The sequence below is a fragment of the Carassius carassius genome, chromosome 12, assembly GCF_963082965.1.
Source record: "Carassius carassius chromosome 12, fCarCar2.1, whole genome shotgun sequence".
In the NCBI taxonomy this organism is placed as follows: Eukaryota; Metazoa; Chordata; class Actinopteri; order Cypriniformes; family Cyprinidae; genus Carassius; species Carassius carassius.
This window is the reverse complement of record NC_081766.1, coordinates 31,965,539-31,980,304: the sequence shown is the minus strand read 5'-3', so window position 1 is coordinate 31,980,304 and position 14,766 is coordinate 31,965,539. Positions and strand designations below refer to the sequence as shown.

The following is a 14,766-nucleotide window of genomic DNA, read 5'->3' as shown; positions in this document are numbered from 1 at the left end:
TGTCCTGGTGCTCCTCTGAGACAAGGTCTTTACAGGGGATCTGTATCTGGGGCTTATTATGCTGCTGACGCACTTTGTATATGAAATTGATTGTCCTTTACATTCACAAAATATTGGGGTTCTTAATTTCAAACATCTTTTGCATGCAAAGTTTTGAATTATCAACAAAAAATGGCAAGTTAAAGTTTACTGGTATTCCTTTTAATTAAAACTAGGGCTGGGTTGAAAAAAAAAATTCTCAATTTTAATCGATTCTTATTTTTATGAAATGATATTGATTCATAAATCCAAAGAATCAATTTAGTTTAGCCTGTCAGATAATGAACAGATGGCCTCCCATCCAAAAATCTCCAATAAGCTTGATGTGAAACAAAGCTACTGTTCTTTAATATAAAATTTTAGAATAAATCTGTCAAGTTGTGACAACCACCATTTAAATGTAAATTGTTTTTGTTTTTTTCTTCGAGAAAATTTGCCATGCCCTTTACCTGATATATATCCTAAATCATTTAATTTAATCGAATCTCAATCTTGTGTAAAATAATAGAATCAAATTGTGAATTCTGTGTCAAAACTAGGGCGGCCCTCGTAAGGATTTTTCTGGTCGACTAGTCGTTCATTTGAAGCATTAGTCGACTAACCTTGTTTATTAATAAACCACTTAAACATTATAATGAGCTTTTTTTTTGCTTATGTAGCCGAAGTGCTCAAGCACACACACAAAGCTTGCCACAGTGGACCGCAGAAGTAATGATTGAGTTTGTCAGGGAAAAAAAACAGTAAGCAGAATGCATTAACATTTTAATAATTTGATAAACTAGTGCTTTCTTTGTTTTCGGATTAAGAGATGAACTCGGCGACTCTGACTCGTCTGTAAGCATGTTTCATACAGATTAATCTGAGAATAGGCCATTTGTTTTCCATTTGAATTGGTTTATTTGAAAGCAGACATTTCACTCTCAATAGATTGTTTTTAAAAGGCTGTAAGGCAAAGATATACATGGAGTTTCGAGCTCAAGTTCAGGCCATCCTTAAAAATATTCTTGTTTGGCGTAACCCGACCGACCCTGTCAATTTAGCACAGACTCATTTTTTTACATTTTTTTTTGCCTTTAGTCCGACCGACTTGCCGATTGTAAATTTGCGTTAAGAACGACCAATTATTTTTTTACTCTTCAAACAACTAATACAAACGCAATAAAATACTATTAATTATATTTAAGAAAGTATTGTAAATATATAAATTGCCTTGGCCTACATACAAATGAAGGCTATCTTCTTTAAAAAAAAAAAAACCTTGACGTCATCTGTGTTTACACGGATGTCACACTGTGGCCTGTGTGTTCGCTTCGTCTCATACTCTCACTCACTGTCAGAGTCAACGGTTCGCGCTTGGTAATGATGGCTGCGGCTGCAGTAAACTAAATGTTCGCGGACAATGTTCAAAGTCATATGGGTTCGGGCACCATAATACATCTGAAAAAAATTCATTAAAACAGCTCGACACCGCTTTAACTTGGCACAAAGTTCTGGAAAAACTGTGCCCAGATCTTCTCCCATCCCTTCTCCCCTCTAGTCTAAAACCGTGACCGTGTCGACTGTCACTTTATGTTCGAAAATCTATTGCACGAATCAAGCACGAATCAACCAACACAAGTTTCGAAAACGAAAAAAAGAAAATTATTTTAACCACCTTGTATTTGTATTCGAATTTTAAATGCATAATTTCAGTTCAAGCTTTTTGCTTCTCTTCTGAGGCTCAAGATAAAAATATTATTATAGCAAAATATTACAGCATTTTTATTCAAAGCATTAGAATACATGACTGAAAAAAACATATTTGAAATAATGTTTATGAATTATTAAGTTGCTTAAAGAACTATAAACAAAACCGCATCATGTATGCATGCATTGTTAAATAAATAAAAAGGGCGGAAAACCAGTCACACAGGATACATTTTTTCATTTAAAAACATGAGATGCGCGAAATATGCGTTCTATGTGAACGGCTTGGTTTCAGTCTTGATGTAAACAATCAAAACGAATTTTGATCTTCTCCACATTGATTTTTTTTTTTTTTTTTTTTTTTAAAGTGGCTTCAACTGGATAGGCTAACAACCTTATAATGCAATGACACATATATTGCAAAGTAAACGTTCTCTCATTTGTAGGTTGCATTGATACGTAGCGGTGGATGCAAGTAAAACAGTACCTCATTTTTCTTCTCACCTGAAATTCATGCAATAAACATGTTTTTGACAAAGATTTTAATTTGTTTGTGGTCTATATAGCCTGCATCAAAATGAGGTTTGCAATGATGCGCCCGAAGACACGGGTTGAAGACCCAGTCAGGGACGTCACGATATGCTAATTTGTTTAAATTCATACCGACGTCATCACATCACAAAAATTTACTTTTTTTTTTACATTGAAACTTAAAAAAAAAAAATAGACCGACCTACCGACCCTTTTTTTAAAAAAAAAATTACTGTTACTGCAAACCAAAATATTTTTAAGGATGGCCTCACAGAGACTGAGACGGTAGAAAGTGCATCATGTTTGTTCAAATTTTAGGTTGATGAATGATAGGCAAGCGTTAGGATCGGGTTAGTCAAAGTTTTGTGTGGAACAGCGTTTAATTTCGTTGAACAATTTTCATAAATGTATCCATTTTTTTTAACATGATAAGAATAAAAATTCATTTTAAAATGACAAACTGATGGAAATCTATTGGTATTTTCATTAACTAATAAAAATGAGAAAATGTTTGGTAGGGACTGTTTGGGAAGAGATCTTGTCATAACTAATCTCCTGCGTGGTTGGGAGTTTAGATGCGAGTTTAGATGATATTTTGAACTGTAACAGTCTGTTGATCTATCCAGCGGGACATAAGCTAGCATGCTGCGCTTCTCATAAAACATTCAAAAATTGTCAATATCTGGGAGTAAGGGAAAAGCAGATATAAGATAAATGAGAAAAAGTGAGACCGTTTTCTGAGTGCGCACCCCTGAATCATGCACACAGAAAAGTGCTTCTCTCGCAGCGTACAAGTACTGAATTCAGCTCTTTCGCATTGAACGGAGGAATACACAACATTATGTTGAATTGCCAGTTTTGACAAGTACCCGTTCGGTTAAGTTAATGAAAATAGTTGGTAGAATATCGGATGTGTATCCGTATAATGAACCAGTGCATTCAGTTTTAAAGGGACAGCAGCCTCATTAAGTTGCTGTTGTCTGTGTCATTAATTTTAATCAAGCAACAAAAGAAAGAGAGAAAATCACTCACTGCTCTTGACTGAATGACTTTAGTAACCCTAATAAGGATTCTTCTAAATTGATTTATATAAATGTCTCCATGAAGTTATTGTAAGTTGTTATAAAGAATGAATATTATATGATCATTGATGTTTCATTTGAAAATAAGACCATGTTCTTGTTTCTTAAAAAATAAGTGGTTTTATTTAATATAAAGGTATGTTGTGTGTGTGTGATAGTTAAATCTTTCTATATTGCCTGATAAAACCTTAATATAAAACCTATATTATGAGTTTGGAAACTTTTAGATAAATGCTTAATAAATGCATTATACTAACTAAACACATTCGATTTTAGCCGACTAAAACTATTATAGATTTATTTAACTAACATGATATTTAGTCAACCAAAACTAAAACAATTCTGATGACTAAAATATGACTAAAACTAAATGGCATTTTATTCAAAAGACTATGGTTAAGACTAGGGCTGCAACTAATGATTATTTTGATAATCGATTAGTTAGCCGATAATTCTTTCGATTAATCAGATTAAAACCCTTATTTTCTATATTAAAATTTTACTGACAAAAAAACCCCACATTATTCCACATTCTGCCCAATGTCCTTAAAACAAATGTGCCAACTGAATGCTATGAAAACATATAGTGCTAAACAATTTATTAGACCACCTCTCACCTCAAAATTTAGGAATCTGTCAAAAAAATTAATTCTAAAAATTGTATTGTAATTTTGACAAACTGTAACAACTAAATAGTATTTATTCGCCTCCTTTGCCTTTGATAACAGCTTGTATGCTTGCTGGCATTATGTACTTTTTGACTAATTGGGTATCTGAATAAAAAAACACTAAAGCACTTGACCATTTTTTTTTTCTGCCTTTCACATATAACAGCAATAATTATAGCATTAGAAATAGCTTACTACTATTACTAAAAAGCTTAAGCATATTGGAGGTCTAACCAATATAGAAAGCTATAATTATTTTGGTAATTACCAGTACTGTTAGTTAAGAGCCGCAGTGGCACAAACATTACAAAACTGGTTAAAAACCTTACATTAATTTTGTTTTAATAAATTGAATCACTGTAGGCTATAGTTTATGACGAGAACGCACACATCTGTCCATGCACCTGACAGGCAAGCCATTATGCTAATTCATCAGCTTGAATCTTAAAAGATTTATCATGTTTTGGGCAGCTTTGATCACATACTTTTCCTGCAAGAGCTCATTCTGTTTCCTCTTATGTGTAGGTGCATTATGGCCATAGAAATGCGTTATTCAGTTCTGTAATTTAATGTGACCGGCTGCAGTTGTACGTGCACTGTAAGCAGACCCAACTAATCTATAATAAGAATCGTTGTCAATGATTTTCATTATCGATGATAATCGATTTTATCGATTAGTTGTTGCAGCCCTAGCTAAGACTAAATCACAGTTTTCTGTCAAAATTAACACTTTTGTTGAAGTATTCAAGAGAACACTTTTTGCACCACTGATACCTAATAAGTGCATTTTTGGAAATAAATGTGAGCGGTGCTTGTTGTGGCAAAACTCTGCACTAGGGATGTGTACCAAGAATCTGTACTTTTTTTGGACTGGAAAGTTATTGGGTAGATACCAGGGTACCGATAATCTTCAGGACAAATGGTACTGTTATCAATACTTGCGTTGTTTTATCTCTGTATACTTCTGTTAACAAAGAATTGGAAGCTGCTGCTCATCATTTCCCTTCACTGAATGATCCGTGTGTGTGTGTGTGTGTGTGTGTGTGTGTGTGTGTGTGTGTGTGTGTGTGGAGTCAGTTATTGCGGCAAGAGTGAAACGAAAGTGTGGGCTCTCGTTACAAAACTAAGTAACACCAGTTTCAGGTGCAATATATGAAGTAATATAATAGTGAATGGAGGCAACACTAGCAATATAATAAAACATTTACTAACAAAACACAACATATACCTCAAGCAACTGCAACTGGAGAGACACAATCACATCAAATGTCAATTCAGCGGAAGAGTTACACTCACGAGACACTGCACTTATTTGCAATCTCAAAAGTACATTTTTTGCATGTGCTTGAAGGCCTAGCCAGTGAAATGTTTTTTGCATGCTGTACTTGAGCTGTTCAAACATGTGCTTTTATATTTTACATCTGTCTATCTGTCTATCTATCTGTCTATCTATCTATAATAGGGATGTGAACCTATACTGGTCTCACGGTTTGGTTCAGTTAAGATTATCATGTCATTGATTCTGTTCTATTTATGGCTGAAACGATTCCTCGAGTAACTCGATTACAAAAAATTAAGGCAAATTCCTCTGCCTCAGCCTCTTTTAATTTATTTTAAATCTCACGTCAGGTTCTTTCGCAATGATTTTTTTAATTTCATAAAAACGTCATTTACAGTTTAACGCGGAATGGCACGGAATTTGCCAAATTTTGAATGAATTAATAAAAAATAGATAATTGCACTTACATCAAATCACGATATGGACTAATATCTGTAAATATTAAGCCGGAACAGTCTATTTAAATATGAATCCTGCATGTTCTGCGTGTCTCTGAATGGCGCAGAAGCGCGTCTCCGTTTATTAACACACCCTGAAGTGCGCGTGACGCTCGCTGGGATTTCAGCATCTGCTGTCTCACTAAATAAGGACGTGAACTCATGAACAACATCTCCAGAACTGCTCTGACAGTCACTTCATGAGCATTTGACCGTTTGATTTGAGTAAAACTAGCGTCACATCACATACACAGAACTGTAAAGGTACGTCAACCCGTCAAAATAAAAGTCTGGTTTACAATTATTTGCCAGATATGTATTACTACTGTTCAGCAGAATGTACATAGCCTAGTTCTATTCGATGTCACGATGCATCACAATGCATTGAAAATGCGCTGCATTCTCAATTTTCAATTTTACTTCACATTTGTACAATTTTGCCTTTACTTTCAAGCAGTCATGTATATGGTCTGTACCTGACCTGGTTTATTAAGTTAGTAGTATTACCTCCTGCTAGTGTTACATTTGAAGCAGTGTTTGTGTAGAGAATAAATGGGCTAGCCAGATGAAGCCTCGATTGGATCTGTGGAATATGTGGTAGATGCCAATGATGCGTGGGTTGATCCAAAATAGCCTATTTAAGTAATTAAATTAATATAAAGAGGTGATTTGTCCATGAATTGCTTAAATGAACAACTACCAGTCGACGAGAAAAGATTTAAATAAAATGAGTTGGAGGCAGCCCCTATTCCACATTTTCGAACCAACAGGCCATTCTGGGTTGAGAGAGTGACCTCACGGAATGAGTGAGCAGAGCGGGATATTCAGAAATGCGCTCTCCGCTCACGAGCTCTGTTTGGAACAAACCCGAACCTCACTGTCTGCTGAACTTTCAGAAACCTCAAAATAGACATAGCCAGACTTTTTAGCTTATTGACGATTTTTTTTTATAATTCTTGACAAAATTGGAATATATTTCGTTTTTTTTTGTGCCGGGGGGGGGGGGGGGGGGGTCTTTATGATTATCATATCTTTCGATTAATGGATATTACAGACACTTTGCCTATAATATCCATTAATGGCCTATAATAAGCCCCCACCTCCCGCACCCCTAGTTCCTACGTCTGTGGCCCAATGACGCTACGATGAGCATTTACTACTTTTAAAAAATGCAGTTCAGGAAGCGGGTCGGTACAGTTTTCTTTTTCTTTTTTTGCGGTCTGAGTTGCGGGTGGTTAGTTGAAAACGTTGGTCGGGTGCTGGTTGTTTATACATTGACCCGCACGTCACTAGTAGATGCCTCATTATGGAGTATCTTTCTTTTATTTAAGAACCACAAGATGGCACTGTTTGAGACACTCAAAGCTTTAAATATTTTCCCGAAACAAAGGAAAGCCTCAGTGCTTCACAAGGCTTCATTTACCCATCACTACCCTTACATATTTCATTGTGTGTGACATGATTTACACAGCTTATGTCTTCAAGTTGTTCTTAAAAGCCGAAATGTGGCCAGATGTCGACTTTTAAAGTAGTTGGAGCTTTAATTACTTGGACTTGCGTCTCGCCTCCCTCTGCCATTAGGTGCGTCTGATTTTAAACAGCACCACGTAGGATGAGTGTATGACATCAATCGCAAAAGCATAAGGATCCGTCTGCTCCATCACTCTTGCAGTACTTGATGTCATACCCTGGTCATTCTGCGAAGCAGCACTTCAAGCCGAATGTGCCTAATGTATGCTACCATGACAAATGACGTCAGAAAAGCGTCAGTACATTATAATCGTTTATGGTCTATTACCGAACGCATAACCGAATGGTCCTTGTCTGCATCGCGGCCAGTGTTTGGAATAACGGCGTTTAAAAGAACGGCGTTAGGTAATGGCGTTATTTTTTCAGTAACGGGGTAATGTAATTAATTACTTTTCCCGTCTTTACAACGCCGTTAACATTACTGAACGTTAAATGCGGTGCGTTACTATGCATTGATTTAATAAACTATGCAATCCGTACGCACCCCTGGCTCACACAGCGAGTGACCAGGTGGGTTAATAACGAGATAAGCGATTATGATTGGCTAAGGCAGAGTCATGTGTTTCATTATAGCCAATCAGAGCCAGTGTTTTTACAAACATGCACACGCGCCAGCGGCGCCAAACACACACACCAGCTACACAGAGATTCGCAGCAGCAGCAGAAATGGCGAGTCAGGAGCAATCCTATGAAAAGTTGGCATTTTCAAGATGGAGAAGCACTACTTCAAATTCATTGTGGTCAAAGGCAACGACGTGCATGTAATGTGTACATGTAATGTGTGACACACGCATCTATAAAGCTAGTGGCCAAAAACACTTTTCTTACTTGAACTGCAGGATAAAACTCCTGCTGTCTGTTGACGTGCAATAAATATCGAAAGTTATGTATGAACACCTGTCTGTTCTAATTATTTCAAATGACTTGTGAAAACTGCTAAAAAAAAAAAAAAAAATTCTTTGACACAACAACTTTTTTTTTTTTTTTTTTTTTTTTTTTTTTTTTTTTTTTACAGTTACGCAAATTGTTACTTTCCCTGGTAACGAGTTACTTTTATTATAGAGTAATTCAGTTACTAACTCAGTTATTTTTTGGAACAAGTAGTGAGTAACTATAACTAATTACTTTTTTAAAGTAACGTTCCCAACAGTGATCGCGACGCACTGAAGAGACCATTAAGTTGGACAGCCCAATATATAATACATTTATATGCGTGTATATGTTGTATGCAGTGGGAAAGGGTATATTGTCAGGTGATATCCATGCCACTTTGACGAAGTGTATCTTTGTATGAAATTAATGAAAAATGACCGATTGGCCAGTGAAATTAGGCTAATTGAAATGCATCTTCCTCACCTGAGTCACCATCATCATTCATGTGCATTTTCTCTTGCTTTCTTTTTTCCTGTAGGAAGGTGCATCTGCTAGAAAGGCCCAAACACCAGCTCTGCAGCCTGTTCCCAGACCAGGTATGGATGAACTCTTTGAAGTTTAAAGAATTATTCTATGTAATGCGATACAGCTAAAATATTCCATACATGATGTTATCACTTATAGACAGTTATTAATAGGGATGCGCACAATATTGGATTTCTTGCCGATATCCGATATGCTGATAATTTTCAACTCATTTTGACCTATAGCCGATGCCGATAACAATGATCGGGCTAATAATAAAGCCAATAATGGCTTTATTATTGGCAATTCCGATATTGATCCGATAATATCGTGCATCCCTAGTCATTTAATTTCTGTTACTTTTTAAAAGGGGAAACATTTTTGCAGCCATAACTGCAACAAGATTTGTTTTTTCAAGCTCTGAGAACAATTTATGCTCCTGAGCGTAACCTATTCGTTTTTCATTTATGTTTTGTAATTTAAAGTAATTTCTTCTACTTTGATATTTGATATCATTCCATTTGTTGACAATAGTGGTGTTCGAAATTACACACTTCACATTCACCCTCTTCTTGACCACATAAGATCAAGAGTATTTATAAAAAATAATCTGAACATCTAATCGCTCACTTAAGGGGTTAGTTCACCCAAAAATTAAAATGTCACTAATGACTCACCCTCATGTTGTTCCAAACCCGTGAGACCGCAGTTTAAGATATTTTGGATTTAGGCCGAGAGCTTTCTGTCCCTCCATTGAAAATGTACTGTATGTACGGTATACTGTCCATGTCGTGAAAGGTAATAACCCTAGTGGGTCGCGATGGTATTGCAGGTGGGCCGCAAATTACTGTTATAAGAATTATATTGTTCATATGTAAAAATGTCTAAGTCATAACATAACATCATTTCATATATAGAATTGAATAAGAAAAAAGAAATATTAAACTGTAACTATGCTTCCACTATTCGAGCTCGCTGATTGGTTTAAGAATAAACCACCAAGTTATCTTAGATATTTTTGCTGCATATGCTACAGAACAACAGCAGTTGTGCCAAGCGGTGCCAGCCCGAGTTATTTTCTATTCATTGCCAGTTCATTCAATAAAGACAGCTAACAATCTAGCTTCTGAGTACTAAGTTATTAGCCCAAAAAAAGCAGGGTCAGTTCATTTTTTTTGCAGTGGGCCACGCAAACGTATGTGTTTGGCCCTTTAAGGCACTTATGTGCTGACAAACCAGTGTTTATGTACCTGCACTTTAATATGTGAGGAATGTACCTGCACTCTGATATCTGAGGAATGTTTTGTAGAATGCTTTGACACTGTTGACTTCTTGATAAACTATTAATGTTCTTTTGAGTTTGAGATGGCATTTGAAAGCACACATAATCATGCATCACATCTGTCATTTTAGATACACGTATGAAATATCCAATATGTTTATCTAATGACTACAAATTTTCATAGTGGTAGCATGTGCATAACTTATTTCTAATTTTCTTTTACAATGTGTCCATATATGGAGTGTTTTGCTTTTATTTATGTACTTATTTTTGTCTTGTCTTTAGTCTCTCAAGCAAGACCACCGCCTAACCAAAAGAAAGGTATGTCTTTAACAACATGGATGAGGAAAGGAAATATACTTTTTTTTAACAAATGTCTATCAAATTGTGTTTTTTTTTTTTGTAATAACAAAATAAAAAAGGACATGAGGATATCGAGACAGAATTCAGGAAACAGTACATATTTAATACATCTTTCTCTAGAATATATATATATATATATATATATATATACCCGTAATTCCTCAAATAAAAACCGGTAGTCAAATAAACACCGGGCCTCTTATAGTGGTCAACATGGACAAATAAAGGCCGGGGGAAAATTTGTGCAACAGAGCCAGATAACGAACGTACACGCCCACTGCCGGAGCGTTTCTCGTTCTCGAGTCAAGAACCGGTTGCATCGGTTTTTGGATCACCAGTACACTGAACCGAGAAGCGTTTCTGTCAGAAGCGTCAGATTCGAGAACCGAGGAGCTGATGATACCGCGCATGTGTGATTGTGTGAAGCAGACCGACACACACAGCATTCTTTTGGTGATTGATTGTGAACTGGTGAACTGATTCTGTGCTAATGTTATGATCGCTGTCCCCTGGAACGCTATCGCTTTTAATTTAAAACGGGTTATTTAAAACAATTACTTATCAAACAGACAGAATAAAAAATAAAGACCTGCCTCTAATAAAAGCCTGCTTCAAATAAAAGCCTGTTACCTTCTGCAGTTCAGGTAAATAAAGGCCCCGGCTTTTATTTGAGGAATTACGATATATGTATCTAAAAGACGACCATATATATACAAAAGACGGCACCTTGCACAAGGAGGGCAAGACCCAAAAGGTCATTGCAAAAGAGGCTGGCTGTTCACAGAGAGGTAATAGAGAGGTGAAGGGGAGGAAAAGATGTGGTAGGAAAAAAAAGTGTACAAGCAATAAGGACAACCGCACCCTGGAGAGGATTATGAAACAAAACCCATTCAAAAATGTGGGGGGGGTTCACAAAGAGTGGACTGCAGATGGAGTCAGTGCTTCAAGAACCACTACACACAGACGTATGCGAGACATGGGTTTCAGCTGTCACATTCCTTTTCAAGCCACTCTTGAACAACAGACAGAGTCAGAAGCGTCTAAAGACAGAAAGGACTGGACTGCTGCTGAGTGGTCCAAAGTTATCTTCCCTGATGAAAGTAAATTTTGCATTTCCTTTGGAAATCAGGGTCCCAGAGTCTGGAGGAAGAGAGTGAAAAGAACTGGTGTTGGTCCACTGTTTTCTGAGGTCCAAGGTCAACACAGTCGTATACCAGGAAGTTTTAGAGCACTTCATGCTTCCTGCTGCTGACCATCTTTATGGAGATGCAGATTTCATTTTCCAACAGGACTTGGCACCTGCACACATTACCAAAGCTACCAGTACCTGGTTTAAGGAACATGGTATCCCTGTTCTTAATTGGCCGGCAAACCCGCCTGACCTTAACCCCATAGAAAATCTATTGGGTGTTGTGAAGAGGAAGATGTGATATGTCAGACCCAACAATGCAGAAGAGCTGAAGGCCACTATCAGAGCAACCTGGGCTCTCATAACACCTGAGCAGTGCCACAGACTGATCGACTCTATGCCACGCTATGCAGTAATTCAGGCAAAAGGAGCCCCAACTAAGTATTGAGTGCTGTACATGCTCATACTTTTCATGGTCATACTTTTCAGTTGGCCAATATTTCAAAAAATCCTTTCTTTGTATTGGTCTTAAGGTATATTCTAATTAGAGTTGACTTGATCACCCGGAGTAAAAACCAGAATTTAAAATGCATTTTTTTTTTATTATTCATTTATCATACTGCAAGATCCCTGCAGTTAGCTAGTTTATTTTTAACAACAAATTTATTTTCCAGGTTCTAGAACTCCCATTATCATCATCCCTGCAGCTACAACATCTTTAATCACAATGCTCAATGCCAAGGATCTCTTACAGGACCTCAAGTAAGTGCTAATAATACTACTATAATATAATATAAATAATTCATTAATTAATGATTTTTATCAAACAACAAATGTCCCGCAAACAATTCTGAAGCAGATCTTTTAGAAGTGGTGAATGCCTCACTTCTTTCTGGGACATTTCCAAACTCCTTAAAAAATGCAGTTGTTAAGCCCCTCCTGAAAAAGAGCAATCTTGATAACACAATTTTGAGCAATTTTAGACCAATATCTAATCTTCCTTTTATAGGTAAAATTATAGAAAAGGTTGTTTTTAATCAGCTGAACAAATACTTAAACTCAATGGATACCTGAACAATTTTCAATCTGCCTGTAATAGCCTGTATATGCTTCCACTTAGTCAAATAATGAGAAAGAACCAAATTGCCTATCACAGCTATGCTGATGATACCCAGATTTACCTAGCCTTATCTCCAAATGACTACAGCCCAATTGACTCCCTCTGCCAATGCATTGATGAAATTAATAGTTGGATGTGCCAGAACTTTCTTCAGTTAAACAAGGAAAAAACTGAAGTCATTGCATTTGGAAACAAAGATGAAGTGTTCAAGGTGAATGCATACCTTAACTCTAGGGGTCAAACAATTAAAAATCAATTCAGGAATCTTGGTGTGATTCTGGAGACAGACCTTAGTTTCAATAGTCATGTCAAAGCAGTAACTAAATCAGCATACTATCATTTAAAAAACATTGCAAGAATTAGATCTTTTGTTTCCAGCCAAGACTTGGAGAAACTTGTTCATGCCTTCATCACCAGCAGGGTGGACTATTGTAATGGGCTCCTCACCGGCCTTCCCAAAAAGACCATTAGACAGCTGCAGCTCATCCAGAACACTGCTGCCAGGATTCTGACTAGAACCAGAAAATCTGAGCATATCACACCAGTCCTCAGGTCCTTACACTGGCTTCCAGTTACATTTAGGATTGATTTTAAAGTACTTTTACTCGTATAGAAGTCACTAAATGACCTAGGACCGAAATATATTGCAGATATGCTCACTGGATATAAACCTAACAGAGCGCTCAGATCACTAGGATCGAGTCAGTTAGAAATACCAAGGGTTCACACAAAACAAGGGGAGTCCGCCTTTAGTTACTATGCTGCCCCCAGTTGGAATCAGCTTCCAGAAGAGATCAGATGTGCTAAAACACTAGTCACATTTAAATCTAGACTTAAAACTCATCTGTTTAGCTGTGCATTTACTGAATGAGCACTGTGCAATGTCCGAACTGATTGCTATATATATTTTCACTGTTTTTTTTTTTAATTTTATTTTATGTAAAATGTAACTGTTTTAAATTCATTTTAAATAAGTACAGTTTTAATAATTTTAAAAGTTTTAAAATTGCTTGTTTTATTCTTGTTATTATTTTTCTTCATTACTATTTTACTTTCTTTTATGTAAAGCACTTTGAATTACCATTGTGTACGAAATGTGCTATATAAATAAACTTGCCTTGCCTTGCCTCATTCTTGTTGGAGGTGTTTTCTGTCAAACTGAAATGAAACCATTCTTAAGACAACATGAAAGGAGCAAGTTGTCAAACCAGCTGTTCTTGGGCACCTGATGTTCACTCAACTTCATCTATAGTCTCGGGAAAATCCATTTCAGAACTTATAATGGAACGAGGAAGATGGATAAGTAAAATCAACGGCTTGACTTGATGAAATGATTTTGATAATCAACAAATGGTGATTAACTGAAAAAGTGATGATTTCCTGAAGGCGAGCTTAAACCGTTTTATGCACTTGGTTAGGGTATTATAGCTTTAATGAAAAAATCTGCAGTGTCTGCCAAACTGAACAACTTCACTAAACTTTATTTGTAGTGCTTCTCCCATCCTATAATCAACTGAGATTAGTTACTTTTTATAAGAAACAATAAATATTAATAAGAGTCTCAGCTTTGAAATTGTCAATTCAAACACTTCATGCGTTTAGGCCAAGCATGCACCAACCATCTTTTCAATTTTGTAATATGAATCATTTATAAATTTAACAAAAGAGAAGCTTTCAGAGTCTGCTAGTGGTTTAACATTTAACAGGTTTTGCAAAGGTGCTAGAAATCATTGAAAATGCTTGAATTTTAATGCAGCGTTTTCAGGGTTTGAAAAATGCTTGGATTTTGGATAAAGTGCTTGAAAATGCAGTTCCATTGGCTTCATAATTTGCTTTCTTAGTGAATAGTTAATTTCTTAAGATGAAATAAGCAGCTCTGCTGGAGTTTAAACATGTAGCTGTAGTGTGATCTTTATTAACGTGGATGGAGCAAAGCGGAGGATAAAAAAACTTGCAGTGAGGTTGCTGCTTCAGTCGGGGATGGCTTGAAAATGACAAATTACGGTTAAAACTAAAACAAAATACTTGTAGCCTCCTGTAAAGTCTGGGGGGGGGGGGGGGTCCTTCATGGAAGAGTCTGCACTTTCGAGCCATATAAAAGGTGGCAGCACAGCATCGTCTTCTGACTAGATCACAAACTACATTTGTTCATTACCGCCGTC

The 14,766-nt window shown here is 36.4% G+C and overlaps 1 protein-coding gene across 1 annotated transcript in view; it reads left to right on the top strand.

Moving 5' to 3' along the window:
* LOC132155249 (parafibromin-like) overlaps positions 1–14,766 on the top strand; it is a 43,677-nt gene that overhangs the window by 22,216 nt on the left and 6,695 nt on the right. Inside the window, exons 11-13 of the mRNA XM_059564123.1 lie at positions 8,724–8,781; positions 10,278–10,313; positions 12,159–12,246. Coding sequence (XP_059420106.1) covers positions 8,724–8,781; positions 10,278–10,313; positions 12,159–12,246 — 182 coding nt within the window. The remainder of the gene's footprint in view (positions 1–8,723; positions 8,782–10,277; positions 10,314–12,158; positions 12,247–14,766) is intronic.